This window comes from Scyliorhinus canicula, chromosome 11 (assembly GCF_902713615.1).
Source record: "Scyliorhinus canicula chromosome 11, sScyCan1.1, whole genome shotgun sequence".
NCBI lineage: Eukaryota > Metazoa > Chordata > Chondrichthyes > Carcharhiniformes > Scyliorhinidae > Scyliorhinus > Scyliorhinus canicula.
In genome coordinates, this window is record NC_052156.1 from 53,204,269 (window position 1) to 53,218,485 (window position 14,217).

Genomic DNA, 14,217 nt, shown 5'->3' on the forward strand with positions numbered 1-14,217 from the left:
GTAGGACACATCAGTTAACCAACTGCCAATCTCTGCAGCAGGTGGCACACATCGGGTCATAACTTCAACTGAACAGGTGTGTGCCCTGGTTCTGCTCTTCCACACACATAAGCACACACTGGGTGCTGCAAATCATATGACACTTGTACTTGCGGGTTCCAGGCCTACTGCTATATTCTGACAAAGTCAGGTGTACCTTATTCACTAAGGATGATTAATTTGTTAAAATCACTGAATAATGCAAGAAAAAAGCACTCCATTTGATTTGATGATGTAACATATAAGCTACACATTCCTCATTTTCAAGGCCTCACCAGATTCCATGGTGCTATTCAAAGAACCCTGGCCAATATTTATCTCTCAACCAACACCACTAAAATATAATGTAAATGAAATTTGTGGGAAACCAGGAAGCGAGCCCTGAAATTACACCATTCATCTATTTTTCCAATATTAATTTACACCTAAATGTTCTTCTAATGTGCACAGTGGAAGGTAAAAATGAACAAACTGGAAGGAACAGTAAACAGTGCAGGTGCTAATGAGAATCAAATTCTGGGTATAATTTAACACCTATTTTGAATATAGTTATTTTGAGCCAGCATACAAGCTGACATTTGTACATATGTTCTTTGACCTGGGAATGGAAACATTTGAGCTAAGAAGCATTTACCGTGCAAAGAACAAGTGAATTATGTCTGAAATTCATATTTTAAACTGTAAATCAGCATTCATGCAAATTTCATACTTAGTAGCAAAGGAAAAAGTGTGGCCTATGGGAGAAGTTTGCTGTGTGTGCATTCTAGCTATCATATTCCTCCACTTTACAACAGTGACGACACTTTAAAAGTACGAATTGATTGCGAAATTCTCTCTGTTCTTAGGAAAGATGGGAATCCTCAAAGCAATGCCAAAACAAGATAATTTTTCCAAAAAGTCTGCATTACAATGGCTCAAAATTTGTGATTACAATGATGGCAAAACTGTTTAGGCTCACTGTCACATTGTATAAAATTGTCACATGCACAGTTCCAAGCAGAAATCCAGAAGCAGCTGTTAAATGCTACCCATTGTAAAGAAAGTCAATGAAAATGTTAAACCTGTTCAATTTTAAATTTTAATAATGTGCAACGCCATAATTAGCTATGACAACCTCTCTGGTCCTGAAAATCTAATTTTGCAAATGTGGCATCTCACTTCCTCTGAAGAACATTGAAAATAAATGATGCAATTCTTAAAGTAAAAATGAATCTTAATTTTTGAATTTAAGCTTCTCCCTTAATCCCATGTACATATCCCAATCTTCATTTCATTCTCTGTACAATGATTAAAATGCTATATATATTCAACTTCTGAGAATTCTTTGATCTCACTGACTGATGAAGGCTGCCTGCCCTATTACTGAATGCTAAAGATCACCTTGAAATGGCACCAAATTCAATGCGAATTTACATTCAAGATTATTAAATGGACAGCTTCCCCTCCACCCACCCCCACAATGGAGGTAGACGGGTCAATGCTTTTTTTATTGCTCACTTCATCAAAAAAATCAGGGGTATCATTTCACTTCCATGATTCAAATTGTGTATAGTAGATCAGCACCAGAATTGCATCTTGGGTAATCACCCACACAAATTTACAGTTCACTCCAGTTAATTTGTCATTAGAGCACTCGATAAATAATTCAGTGTTCGTTGCAAATTTACTTTCACTAATCAATATCTGCTAATTCAGTCCATACACTTGTATAGCAAGTTTATTAATCCAACTTCAATAAACCGTGTAAATAATAGATCCCAAGTTACATTTCGTTGTTTAGACAATTTAACTCCCAAGTGCAAAACTTAGTGCCCAGATTCTACTATAGTTAAATAGTCAACAATTGCAATCAGTAATTGCAAACAATCTTTAACACTTTAAACTGGCAGTAATAAATAGTCCTCCTCCAACTTTGTCAGGTGCTCATTATTTTTAATAACATTGTTATTAACAGTTGACTCACACAGGAAAATAGATAAGATTTTTTTTTTAATCTCAATTTCATCAGCTTTACATGGCATGAAAAAAAGTAGGATATTTGCATCAGGCTGGTGTAAAACCTGGCAAACAAAATCCCTTTCAGTGCCAAGCAAATTGACTTGGAGCAGCCCTCAATATTGTGGAATATTGTCCAAAATGAATGCCCTCCTAAACAAACAAGTTTGCATAATGCAAGAATAGTCTTATCCAAAAAAAAAAGAGCTCCCCTCCTATAACCACGAAATAGCTAAACGTAATGATCTGGAATTCACGGGCATAAAAGGATGGTGGACAATCCAAAAATATGGTTCAGAAGGGAATTGGATATATATTTGAAAAGGAAAGGTTGGCAGGAAATGAGAAAAAAGCAATGGAGTGGGACTAACTGGATAGCTCTCACAAAGAGCTGGCACAATTGATAGGATAACAGGAGAAGGGACATTCAAGCAGAATTCCCTTGAACAAATGTCACAAATGCCCCTCTCCTTCATGCCCTGCAGATAAAACACTTGGTGTTAAAGAATTATCCTTTACACTAAAATATGAACCTTTACACTTACCCAATTTTACATTATCCTGAAGTCAAACTCAAGGGATTGGTGTCTACAAAACAGCTCCCAGCCTTTACATCAAGTCTGGTTCTCAGTCCACAATATAATTTCATCTAATCATGAGATCACGGACTTGACCTAATCAAGCCACAATAAAAGTTACTACTGTTACTAGAAAATGAGAGCCTCGTCATTTCATATACTTGATGTCAGCACATTAACTCCCAAATAATGTATGCATAACCAGTAACTCTCCTTTGGAGCCCCTTTGTGTACTAGTCTGAAATTTTTGTTAATCTGTATAGTCTAATTTAGTACTAGTCATGGCGCAGGATAGTCCTTTGGACTCAGCCACCATGAAACTGCCATGGTCTTCCAGCAGTGGAAGAGAAAGAATGTTGGCCTATTAGTCAGAATTGGATTCTAATCCAGACACCAAACCAAAAAGATTTTGCACCGACACAATATTAAATATATAAAAAAGCTTTGTTCGTTTAACATATTGATACATTTAACTGCAATCTGCCTGCTCACCAACAACTCAATGACTCCAGGATAGGAGGTGGGATATGGAGAGACATTTTTAGAACTAATTATTGAATTCATTGCACATACTGTGGAAGCAGAATCTTTAAAGATTTTTTAAGGCAGAGCAAGATAGATTCTTAAATAATAAGGGGCTGAAAGATTATCAGGATAGGTAGGAGTGTGGGACTGAGGTTACAATCAAATCTGCTATGACCTTCTGGAGTGACAAAACAGGCTTGAGGGGCTGAGTGGCCTACTCCTGCTCCTCATTTGCATATTTGCATGAGAACATAAGACTAACTAAATGAATTCTACACAATTACTCTTTGGTCTTTAAAGGTGCGCCAGCCCTGGGGAAAGAGAGAAAAAAGTCAATCTGGGAAACACTAGATTAATAAATACAAAACAAAGAATGCTCCCTTTATCCTTGCTCTTTTAAATATGAAATATGAGAATGACTAGAGCGAGGGTAGGTCCGATCAAGGACAGTAGCGGGAGATTGTGTATTGAGTCTGAAGAGATAGGAGAGGTCTTGAAAAAATATTTTTCTTCAGTATTTACAAACAAGAGGGGCTATATTGTTGGAGAGGACAGTGTGAAACAGACTGGTAAGCTGGGGAGATACTTGTTAGGAAGGAAGATGTGTTGGGCGTTTTGAAAAACTTGAGGATAGACAAGTCCCCCGGGCCTGACGTGATATATCCAAGGATTCTATGGGAAGCAAGAAATGAAATTGCAGAGCCGTTGGCAATGATCTTTTTGTCCTCGCTGTCAACAGGAGTGGTACAAGAGGATTGGAGAGTGGCGAATGTCGTGCCCCTGTTCAAAAAAGGGAATAGGGATAACCCTGGGAACTACAGGCCAGTTAGTCTTACCTCGGTGGTAGGCAAAGTAATGGAAAGGGTACTGAGGGATAGGATTTCTGAGCATCTGGAAAGACACTGCTTGATTAAGGATAGTCAGCACGGATTTGTGAGGGGTAGGTCTTGCCTTACAAGTCTTATTGACTTCTTTGAGGAGGTGACCAAGCATGTGGATGTAGGTAAAGCAGTGGATGTAGTGTACATGGATTTTAGTAAGGCATTTGATAAGGTTCCCCATTGTAGGCTTATGCAGAAAGTAAGGAGGCATGGGATAGTGGGAAATTTGAATAACGAACTGGCTAACCGATAGAAGACAGAGAGTGGTGGTGGATGGCAAATATTCAGCCTGGAGCCCAGTTACCAGTGGCGTACCGCAGGGATCAGTTCTGGGTCCTCTGCTGTTTGTGATTTTCATTAACGACTTGGATGAGGGAGTTGAAGGGTGGGTCAGTAAATTTGCAGATGATACGAAGATTGGTGGAGTTGTGGATAGTGAGGAGGGCTGTTGTCAGCTTCAAAGAGACATAGATAGGATGGAGAGCTGGGCTGAGAAGTGGCAGATGGAGTTTAACCCTGAAAAGTTTGAGGTTGTCCATTTTTGAAGGACAAATATGAATACGGAATACAGGGTTAGCAGTAGGGTTCTTGGCAATGTAGCGGAGCAGAGAGATCTTGGGGCCTATGTTCATAGATCTTTGAAAGTTGCCACTCAAGTGGATAGAGCTGTGAAGAAGGCCTATGGTGTGCTAGCGTTCATTAGCAGAGGGATTGAATTTAAGAGCCGTGAGGTGATGATGCAGCTGTACAAAACCTTGGTCAGGCCACATTTGGAGTACTGTGTGCAGTTCTGGTCACCTCATTTTAGGAAGGATGTGGAAGCTTTGGAAAAGGTGCAAAGGAGATTTACCATGATGTTGCCTGGAATGGAGAGTAGGTCTTACGAGGAAAGGCTGAGGGTGCTAGCCCTTTTCTCATTAGAATGGAGAAGGATGAGGGGCGACTTGATAGAGGTTTATAAGATGATCAGGGGAATAGATAGAGTAGACAGCCAGAGACTTTTTCCCCAGGTGGAACAAACCATTACAAGGGGACATATATTTAAGATAAATGGTGGAAGATATAGGGGGGATGTCAGAGGTAGGTCCTTTACCCAGAGAGTAGCGGGGGCATGGAATGCACTGCCTGTGGAAGTAGTTGAGTCGGAAATGTTAGGGACCTTCAAGCGGCTATTGGATAGGTACATGGATTAGGGTAGAATAATGGAGTGTAGATTAATTTCTTCTTAAGGGCAGCACGGTAGCATTGTGGATAGCACAATTGCTTTACAGCTCCAGGGTCCCAAGTCGATTTTGACTCGGGTCACTGTTTGTGTGGAGTCTGCACATCCTCCCCGTGTGCGCGTGGTATTCTGGTTTCCTCCCACAGTCCAAAGATGTGCAGGTTGGGTGGATTGGTCATGATAAATTTCCCTTAGTGTCCAAAATTCTATGATTAACCTAGGACAAAAGTTCGGCACAGCATCGTGGGCCGAAGGGCCTATTCTGTGCTGTATTTCTCTATCTATTCATAATTGTATCCAATTACCAACCAACCTCCAATTCCATATATTTTTCATTTTGCTAATACATCACTTCCTTAGAACCGTTGCAAAGGCTTTCTGTAGACAACAGCTATCATATTTAAAGAGAAAATAAATAACCAGTGGTTAGCACTGCTGCCTCACCACCAAGGACCCAGCCTTGGGTAACTGTGTGGAGTTTACACGTTCTCCTAGTGGCAGCACGAGTTTCCTCCAGGGGCTTCGGCTTCCTCCCACAGCTCAAAGTGCTATATTGCCCCTTTGTGCCCAAAGATGTGCAGGTTTAGGTGGATTGGCCAACGTATGGGGTTATGGGTGGCGGAATGGGCCTAAACAGGGTGGTCTTTCGGGGGGTGGCGCAGACTCAATGTCCAAATGGCTTCCTTTGGCACTGGAGGGATTCTATGATTCCAACTGGTGAAGCAGAACCTTGTAGTTTACAATTAAATTAAAAATTTCCCTCTAATTCTTCCACCAGTCACTTTAAATCTATGCACACTAGTCACTGATGATGCTGCTCAGGTTCTTCCCATCCACTCAACGTCACCCTTGTTCACTTAACAATACAAGACTTTCAGCCATGAAGGCACAGAGCTTCACCTTAGCAACAGAATAACTTGCACATTACATACTATTCTTGACAATTGTATATTCTTGATAGTATAAATAGGGAGAGATCCACTAGTTACAAAACTATTCACATGTCTTCTCCTCCTCCTCCTCCTCCCCCCCCACCCCCACCCCCCACCCACCCCACCCACCCCACCCACCCCACCCAAAACATCTTGGCACCCACAGAAGGAGGACCTTAGACTGATCATGTCTGCACTGGCCATCAAGCACCCATCTAGTTTTGCATTCCCAAATCAATAATCAAGATGTTAACCCCTTTACCTCCCACAGCGGTCCATTGATTAATCCACCACAAACTCCCATTTTAATTGCTCCAACTATAAACAAACCAGGTCTTAAGAAAACAAAAAACAAACTAGTCAATTCTATTTTTATGGAAACCTAGCCAGAATACATACATGATGGTCATTGCGCTTTTTTATGGTCATTCAATCTGTTACTGACATGTTATTAAACAAATAAATAATGGTTACAAATTTGAGGAAAAGTAACATTTAGAAGTTATATATTTTGTACAAAATCTGCTATTCAGAATCACAGAATTGTTGCAGCGCAGAAAGCTGCCATTCAGTCCATCTTGGCTCTCCAAAGGAGCAATTCATCTACTGCCACTCTCCCACTGTGTCCCCACACATTTTTTTTAGAATTTCTAATTATTTGAAAATGTAGAAGCGTTAATGATACAGAAAGAGGCCAAACTGCCGATCATGTCTGCACCAAACTGAAAACAAGCTACGCACTCTAATCCCATTTTCCAGCACCTGGCCCAAAGCCCTGAAGGTTACAGGACTTCAATTGCACATCTAGGCACCTTTTAAATGAGTTGAAGGATTCTGCCTCTAATACCCTTTCAAGCAGTGAATTCCAGACACTTACCATCCTCTGGGTAAAATCACTTTTCCTGATCGTCCTTCTAATTCTTCCACCAGTCACTTTAAATCTCTGCACCCCAGTTACTGATGATGCTGCTCTGGGAAATGGGTTCTTCCCATCCACTCTATCCCTCAATCCTGTACACCTCAATAAAATCTCCCCTCTGTTCCAAGGAAAACATCCCCAGTCTATCCACTCTTTCCTCACAGCGGCAAATTTTCCAGTCCTGGCAACAGCCTTGTAAATCTCTTCAGTACTCTCTTTATTCTCCTGAAAAATCAAAATATTTAACTCATGTAAATTTGATCTTGAAATTAGAAGTATTCAAAATAAAGTTATTTTACGCAAAAAGGAAAACAATTGAAAAATAATTGAGTCAAAAATGTTTAAATTGTGATAAAAAAAGATTTTTAAACTACTAATGAAACATCCCCTCGACTGTTAATAGTTACAAAATTAAACTCAAGAGACAGAAGCATTAACTTTCAATAGTTATTCCCAAAGGATTTGTAAAATTCAACGTAGAATTAAACAAATGCAATGGGATGCAAAAGACCTCTTAATTCACAAAACCACCCAATTCTACCACTAAATTATCAAGAATTTTGATGCTGAAACCATACTATTTTTCCTCAAAGAAAAAAGATGGGGGATAAAGAAAAGTCATGACTCAATTTCTCCAAGTCAATCTCTACTGGCTTTAAGCAACCGCTTTGAAAGTATTATTTGTTCAAGTATTTTCAAAGAGTATGACAGTTTTCTTTAGCAAAAGCATATCTGCAACTTGAAAACATTAGCCAAGGTATCGGGTCAGACTTGGAAAATTACTACTTCTTGATTTCTTACTAAAATAGCCAGTTGTTTCTTTTCTGATGCAAGAAAATCAGGGACCAACAATAGCACGTTTAGTAACTTGCTCTTTTATATTCAGACTGTGGTTTGACAGAAATTGCGATGGGAAATTTACAGCATTAAATCACTGAGCCACAAATCCTCCTGGGAACATTTTCCTACGGATCACTCACTCTTCCTTGTTAAATCTGCACCCATTGTTTACAAAACGATCGTAAAATAGCTTTGGAAGTGAGACTTCTCCACATTTAACAATACTGCACTGCAGTGAATGCAAATTGAGGAGAGGAACATGAGAAGTTCAGAGGCTCTCATGACCATAGCGTTCATTATTTTAAAATCAGTACAAAGTCTTACCTTCAAAATTCGCTCTGTCAATAAATGTGATATAACAATTTCCTTCTAACAGATTTCATTTTGAGTAGTCAAAATGTTAAAATTAGATACAATTTCACCCTGACAATAAGGCAAGGAAGAAAGTAAAACAAGTTGTGTGAATTCAGAAAACTAAAAGTGGTAGAGAAACTACATGCTTAACTCTAACCATATGCCCTGAATTTGGACAGAGTATTGGACTGTAGAACAAAATTCACTCCTGTTGTTAATATGAAAACTGTTTCTAGATGAAATATTAAAATAAATTATATAAAATTGTCATATCAGTGCACCATCGTTCAATGAACGCAAATGTAATATTTCAAACCTTGGAGGCCAAACTAAGAGCAGACCAATTTGCATGCTCACTCAATTCACAGGACTGACTGTAGAGATCACATCCTTCTTGTTTTACTGCCTAAAAAGAAACTTGGCCCCAAAGTGTTTTCAAGAATTTCAGTACCTATAAAGAAAATGAAGCTACCAAAAGAAAGTATTTCCACCCACACCCCCAACTGCCATAGGGTTCTAATATTTAGGTACTGATTTACTGATTATGCCCAACCTTCAAAGTGCACTTTTACATGTGTACAACAACTATAACATTTTGGTCTCTAACACTACAATTAAATGTGTAATAAATCTGAAATGTACATGGTCCTATGAAACTGAAGTTAAGACTTTACATATTGTAACCATATTGGGGCAGAAATTGTACACTGCTAAAAACATTAAATACCCACTTGCATTTTAAAAACTGCTTATTTTCTCAACAAGTTGTGAGTTCCTATGCCCCAAATAGCACTGACCACTTACTGTAGCAATGTTCCAAAAACACCAGTTATCCAATATACTTAAACCAAGTGGCCATTATCCACAAGCAAGGCTGGATGGTTAGTTCAGGTTACGTGACTGTGAATGAATCACAACCAAATATGCTAACAACCATTATCCATAAGCCCGTCCAGCAGGGTTTGCTGACCAAGAATTAGAAGTGGGAATTCTGACCAATGTTCTCTCCCCATACAGAACAGTAGGTGGCTATTCGGCCTCTCAAGTTGCTCTGTCATTTGATAAGATCATAGCTGATCTGATTGCAGCTTCAACTCTACTTTCCGGTCTACCCACTCCAACCTTGGGCACCCTTATCAAGAATCCAACTAACTCTTAAAGTTTTCCAATAACCCAGCCTCCACTGCTCTCGAGGGAAGGAAATTCTGCAGATTTGCAACCCTCAGAAAATACTTCACATCATCTCCATCTTAACTGTGTCCCTTAGTTCTGGACTCTCTCACATGGGAAATCATCAGCAACCACCCTGTCAAATCCCCTCAGGATCTTTATGTTTCAATAAGATCACCTCTCATTCTTCTGAACTCCAATGTGTTGGGGCCCAACTTTTCCTCACAAGATAACCCCTTCAACCCAGGAATCAGATGAGTGAACCATCTCTGAATGCTTCTAATGAAATTGTATCCTGAAACTGTACAGTACTCCAGATGTGGTCTCATTAGAGCCCTGTACAACTGCAGGAAAACTTTCCTTTTTTTTAATTTAATTCCTCTTGCAATGTGACCACATGCTAATCACCTTCCTAATCATTTGTTATATCTGCATACTAAACTGTGATTTAGTAGGAATGTAGAGGCCAATTATAACATCATAATGCTTTCTAACTGAGGTTAGCTAACTTGACACAAAATAAGAGATTGAACCTATTACTTTCCCACTTGGTACAATTTTCCAGAAAGCTTAACATTTGCCTGCAAATTATATAAAACGTCACCAATTAATCTGGTCAATTTTTTTGAACAAGGAGAATGAAAAATGTATGCTACTTTACAACTGAACATTAGGTAATGGAAACAGAGAGTGGGTAAATCTTCACAATGTCTTAGCTATATAGTCAGTTATAACGTGAATTTAAAACAATATGTATCGAACGAAGCAAGCATTGCCGAGGCACCCAAGAAAACGTCAATACAATATTTTCTAACAATATATCGGACGGGTTTATGGGAATAAATGAAAAACACGCAGATTTAAAGGTCCTCCGCTTCAATTTTTGATCCTCAGTTCATTCTACCCCTATACCCAAGACTAGCATTTCCAGCTGACCGACATCGTTACAACATAAATTATAAACCAAAGTGGAGTCGGGCAATAGGACCATTTGGACACTGAACTCGAAGTAGACATGCTGCCAATCAGCATCTCCGGGCAACAGCCATGTGAATGAAAACCACGTCGCAGTGACAATGAACCGAACAGTCTCTGGAAAAACTACATCGCATCCAACAGAAGTGAGCCGCCTAATTACCTAGTTATGGGATTAGCACTCCAACGACTGAGTCCTGCACAACCTACAAGAACCAAACTTGGTGAAATTGTAAATGAAGATGCTGAAACAAGTCAAAGTTCAAACAATTAATCCCATCAACGGCAAAATAAAAGTTATTCCATTCCGCAACCAAAGTGAGAGTATATTGTGCTGTCTCTATTTCTGCAAGTGACTCATGGCTTTTCTTTGAAACTTACTGTTATACTAAATCGACTGCCTCGACAACAAACCCACAAAATTCACTTTAGTAAACCGACTACGATAACATTAAATTCACAACGATCGGTCTCAATACTTGAAACTCGAAACAAATCAAATGATCGCCGCTGTACCACAATATTGCTGCTCTGAAACTTTTCAGATGCTGCCAAATAGTAACTGCTCTCGCTTGCAAGATTTCAGACTGGGCATTATTCGTTCATTGTGACAGTGCGCGCAGATTGTTTTCGTGAAGGGGAAAAAAGATTTCGCTATAAATCCCAGTACCAAAACTCTACTTATTTTCTCCCAACAACCCAGAGACCAGCGCAATTCCATGTTAACTGCCAAGTCCGGTCCGCAACAAGTCAAATACACTTCAGCACATTCCTGAACTCGTTTCAAAGCTCACCTATGAGAATAATTATAATCCCCAAGAGTTCAATAATATTACGATATATTTCAGTGTGTATACACTCGCATTTTTAAAAGCAGACATGTAAAGGAACTCAACCTCTGCGCCTATGCTCGGTGTATTTTGGAAGCAGCGCTAACAGCCATGAAGTTTGTACCTTCAGCCGTGTGTGACTGGGTGGTAAGTAGTGGATTGTGCCCCCTGTCCAAACCCTGACACCTCTGCAGCGGATGATTGAACATCTCGAGGGTACTTACAAGTAGACGACCCAGGCAGGCAGCTGGCGGGGAATGCGAGTCCAGGCCTGTTTGCTGCAATCCAGTTCCTCCCCGCTACACGTACAGCCCGGGATGCACGGCAAGGCCGGTGGGGTGAGAGGATGGGAGCCGGCTTCACGTCCCGGCCCAGTGCACGAAGCTGGCCGGGGGGCGGAAAGCGCCAGCAGCAGCGGGAGGAGGAATGCCGGCAGCCCGAGCGTCGCCATCTTGCCTCGCACCTAGGAACCGCCACTCCAGAGATACAAACCAAACCGCTGCTCCAGCCCACAACGACCGAGGCGATCGATCTATCTCTCTTTCACAGACCACTCCCCCCAAACATTCGAGAGAAAGCCGTAGTCAGCAAGCCAGCAGCCACCACCACCAGAGCTGCAGCTCTTCTCAACGAGCTGCTCACCCGGGGGTGGGGGGGGAGCAACCGTTAATATTAAACCGCTCGCGCTTCCCAGCCACGACCCACTTTGGATGCAGCAAAAGCTCCGCCCGCCTTTCCCATTGGCCCGGCCTCCGGATCACGTGAACAAACATTCGGTGCCCCGCCCCCTCTCCCACAGGACCCCTTCCTATTGGATAATGGGAACATCAATCACAAGGGGCGAGAAGGGGGTGGGTTCAAATGGAACTCGCCCCTCCCCCTTTCCAGGGTCGGGTGTGAAAACTTCCCGCCCTCCTCCCTCCCGCTCACCGCGTTTAAAGGGCAATGCCCAGCGGGAACCTCCCGTTGTCTAACTGCACACATTAGACGGAGAGAGAAAGGCAGAGCCAATTTAAAGCTGGACTATAACTTATTATTTACATTGTTTAAAAAAAAAGTTCTTCTTATTTAAATCTATCCCAGTCCCTTGACACCCAGGAGAGTGCCAAATTGGCTGCCCACCGAGCTACAAAAGCAAATTGGTGTGAAATATGTTCACACGGCAATATTTTATTGGCTTTTAAGAAGCGGAGTAAATCTATTTACTGAAATTTGAAAATAGCACCGATTCTTAAAAATCTACCAATTTAAATTTTGTTTTAATACATTAATCATTACAAAGCCCCATACATATAAAGTTTTTGGCGGTGTCTTCGTCAAACCGAATCCGCAAGAAAGTCTGACTGAAAACACAACAGGCTGTTCAAGCACGCTGTAAGGAATAATTCCCAAGTATTCACAAAAGAAGCAAGTAACTTTATTCAATCGTTGTTAAATACATTTATTTCCCGTCAAATACTTTTGCTAAAACAATAAAGGTACAGTTATTTATAAACATTGGGGAGGTTTGAATATTCTGCACACTTTGCCAGCTCCTTAGGAAGATTTTAAACGAAAAACGGCTTTCTTAGGTTGGCTATAATTGCTGATTTTGTTCTTTGCTTATCGATATAGCCTCCCGATATAGAAACCAGCAGCACATTTTGTCATATAGTAATCTAAGCACAGTGGAAATCATGGAACCGCACTTTGTTGAACAAAATGTCGCTTACTTTTATTCAACCACCACAATTTGTTTTTATTGGGAGATTATAAACTTAGTTTATTTATAGATAATAGAGAGAGAGACTTTTAGAGTCGAACTATTAAGTTGCACTACACTAGAAACACAATTGTATTTGGGGGGTCAATTAATTTTTGTCATGAATGAAATGGAACCAGATTGACCGTCATTAAAACAGATGGTTAAACGATACACAGTGATCAATAGTAATACGAAAGATGTTAATGAGGTTAAAAACTGTTTGCCGAGTCAAAAATAAATGTTATTATGGTTTATGTCTAATCTGTCCCATTGTTCCAAATGCGGGAAATAACCTCCTCTGCCCTTTCCCCATTAAAATCGCATCTCATAATGTTTTAACGCCATTAAGAATTTTTTACCGTCGTGTTTGTCGATCTGAAACTAACGCACGTGGATTTCCAGAGACTGACCTAATTATTTATTCACTTTCTCATTTGGTCTCAGATGCCGATTATCATCTCCAGCACGTGGTACCCAGTTCTCTGAGAGACATCTGCAAAAAGATCCACCATCGAGGAACTTGTTTCTTCCCTATAGCGAATGAAGGTTATATTCATCGCCAAAAAAAACTGATATTAAATATGTAAAAGTGCAACAACGGGGCAAGTTTTCAGAGAGAGTTGTGTGCACGTGGTTTCAAAAAAAAATAATCGACACAAGGTCCAAGACTACCAATGCCAGAAGTGCACTGTGCGTATTTATGGACAAGTTATTCATTTGAAATAACAACAATTTTAAAACGCTTTCAGAATTCGATTGCAACGGGAATGTGGGGGAAAAAAAACGAACGTACATATATTCCACTTGCATGTTAACAACGATTGTGTCTGCCCTCTGTCTTCTTTGCCCCTGTCCGGCTCTCTAATCCCTTTCGAAAATCCATTCAATGGGCCAATAAGGTGACTGTTAGCATGGTCCATGAAGTAACCTTTTACTAATCATCGTGTGAATGCCATTCCCATTATCAGTGTTGACAGTAATTCTGATATTCATGCTCTGTGTTTGACGAGGAACTTAGATCAATATATTTTAATGTTGTGCAGAACATATACCCGCTCTGCGAAGTTGATGACTACGATGGACTTTCTAGTCCTTTGAGGCAGGCAACTCACGTGATCTCAAAACACAAGCTGCCTTGTGAACATCTTCGTACTTCATGATTAATGCTGAAACACTCAATCGCACCTACAGCTACACTGGTTTGAAATGGCTG

General features: G+C 40.4%; 1 protein-coding gene across 2 annotated transcripts in view; it reads right to left on the reverse strand.

Moving 5' to 3' along the window:
- The window catches only part of lrig1 (leucine-rich repeats and immunoglobulin-like domains 1), a 155,102-nt gene extending 143,130 nt beyond the window's left edge, over positions 1-11,972 (reverse strand). The window contains exon 1 of one of the 2 annotated variants that reach the window (XM_038810593.1): positions 11,485-11,972. In XM_038810593.1, coding sequence (XP_038666521.1) covers positions 11,485-11,711 — 227 coding nt within the window. In that variant the 5' untranslated portion in view covers positions 11,712-11,972. The remainder of the gene's footprint in view (positions 1-11,484) is intronic. The other variant, XM_038810594.1, reaches the window with a different exon arrangement.
- Positions 11,973-14,217: the final 2,245 nt, after the last annotated feature.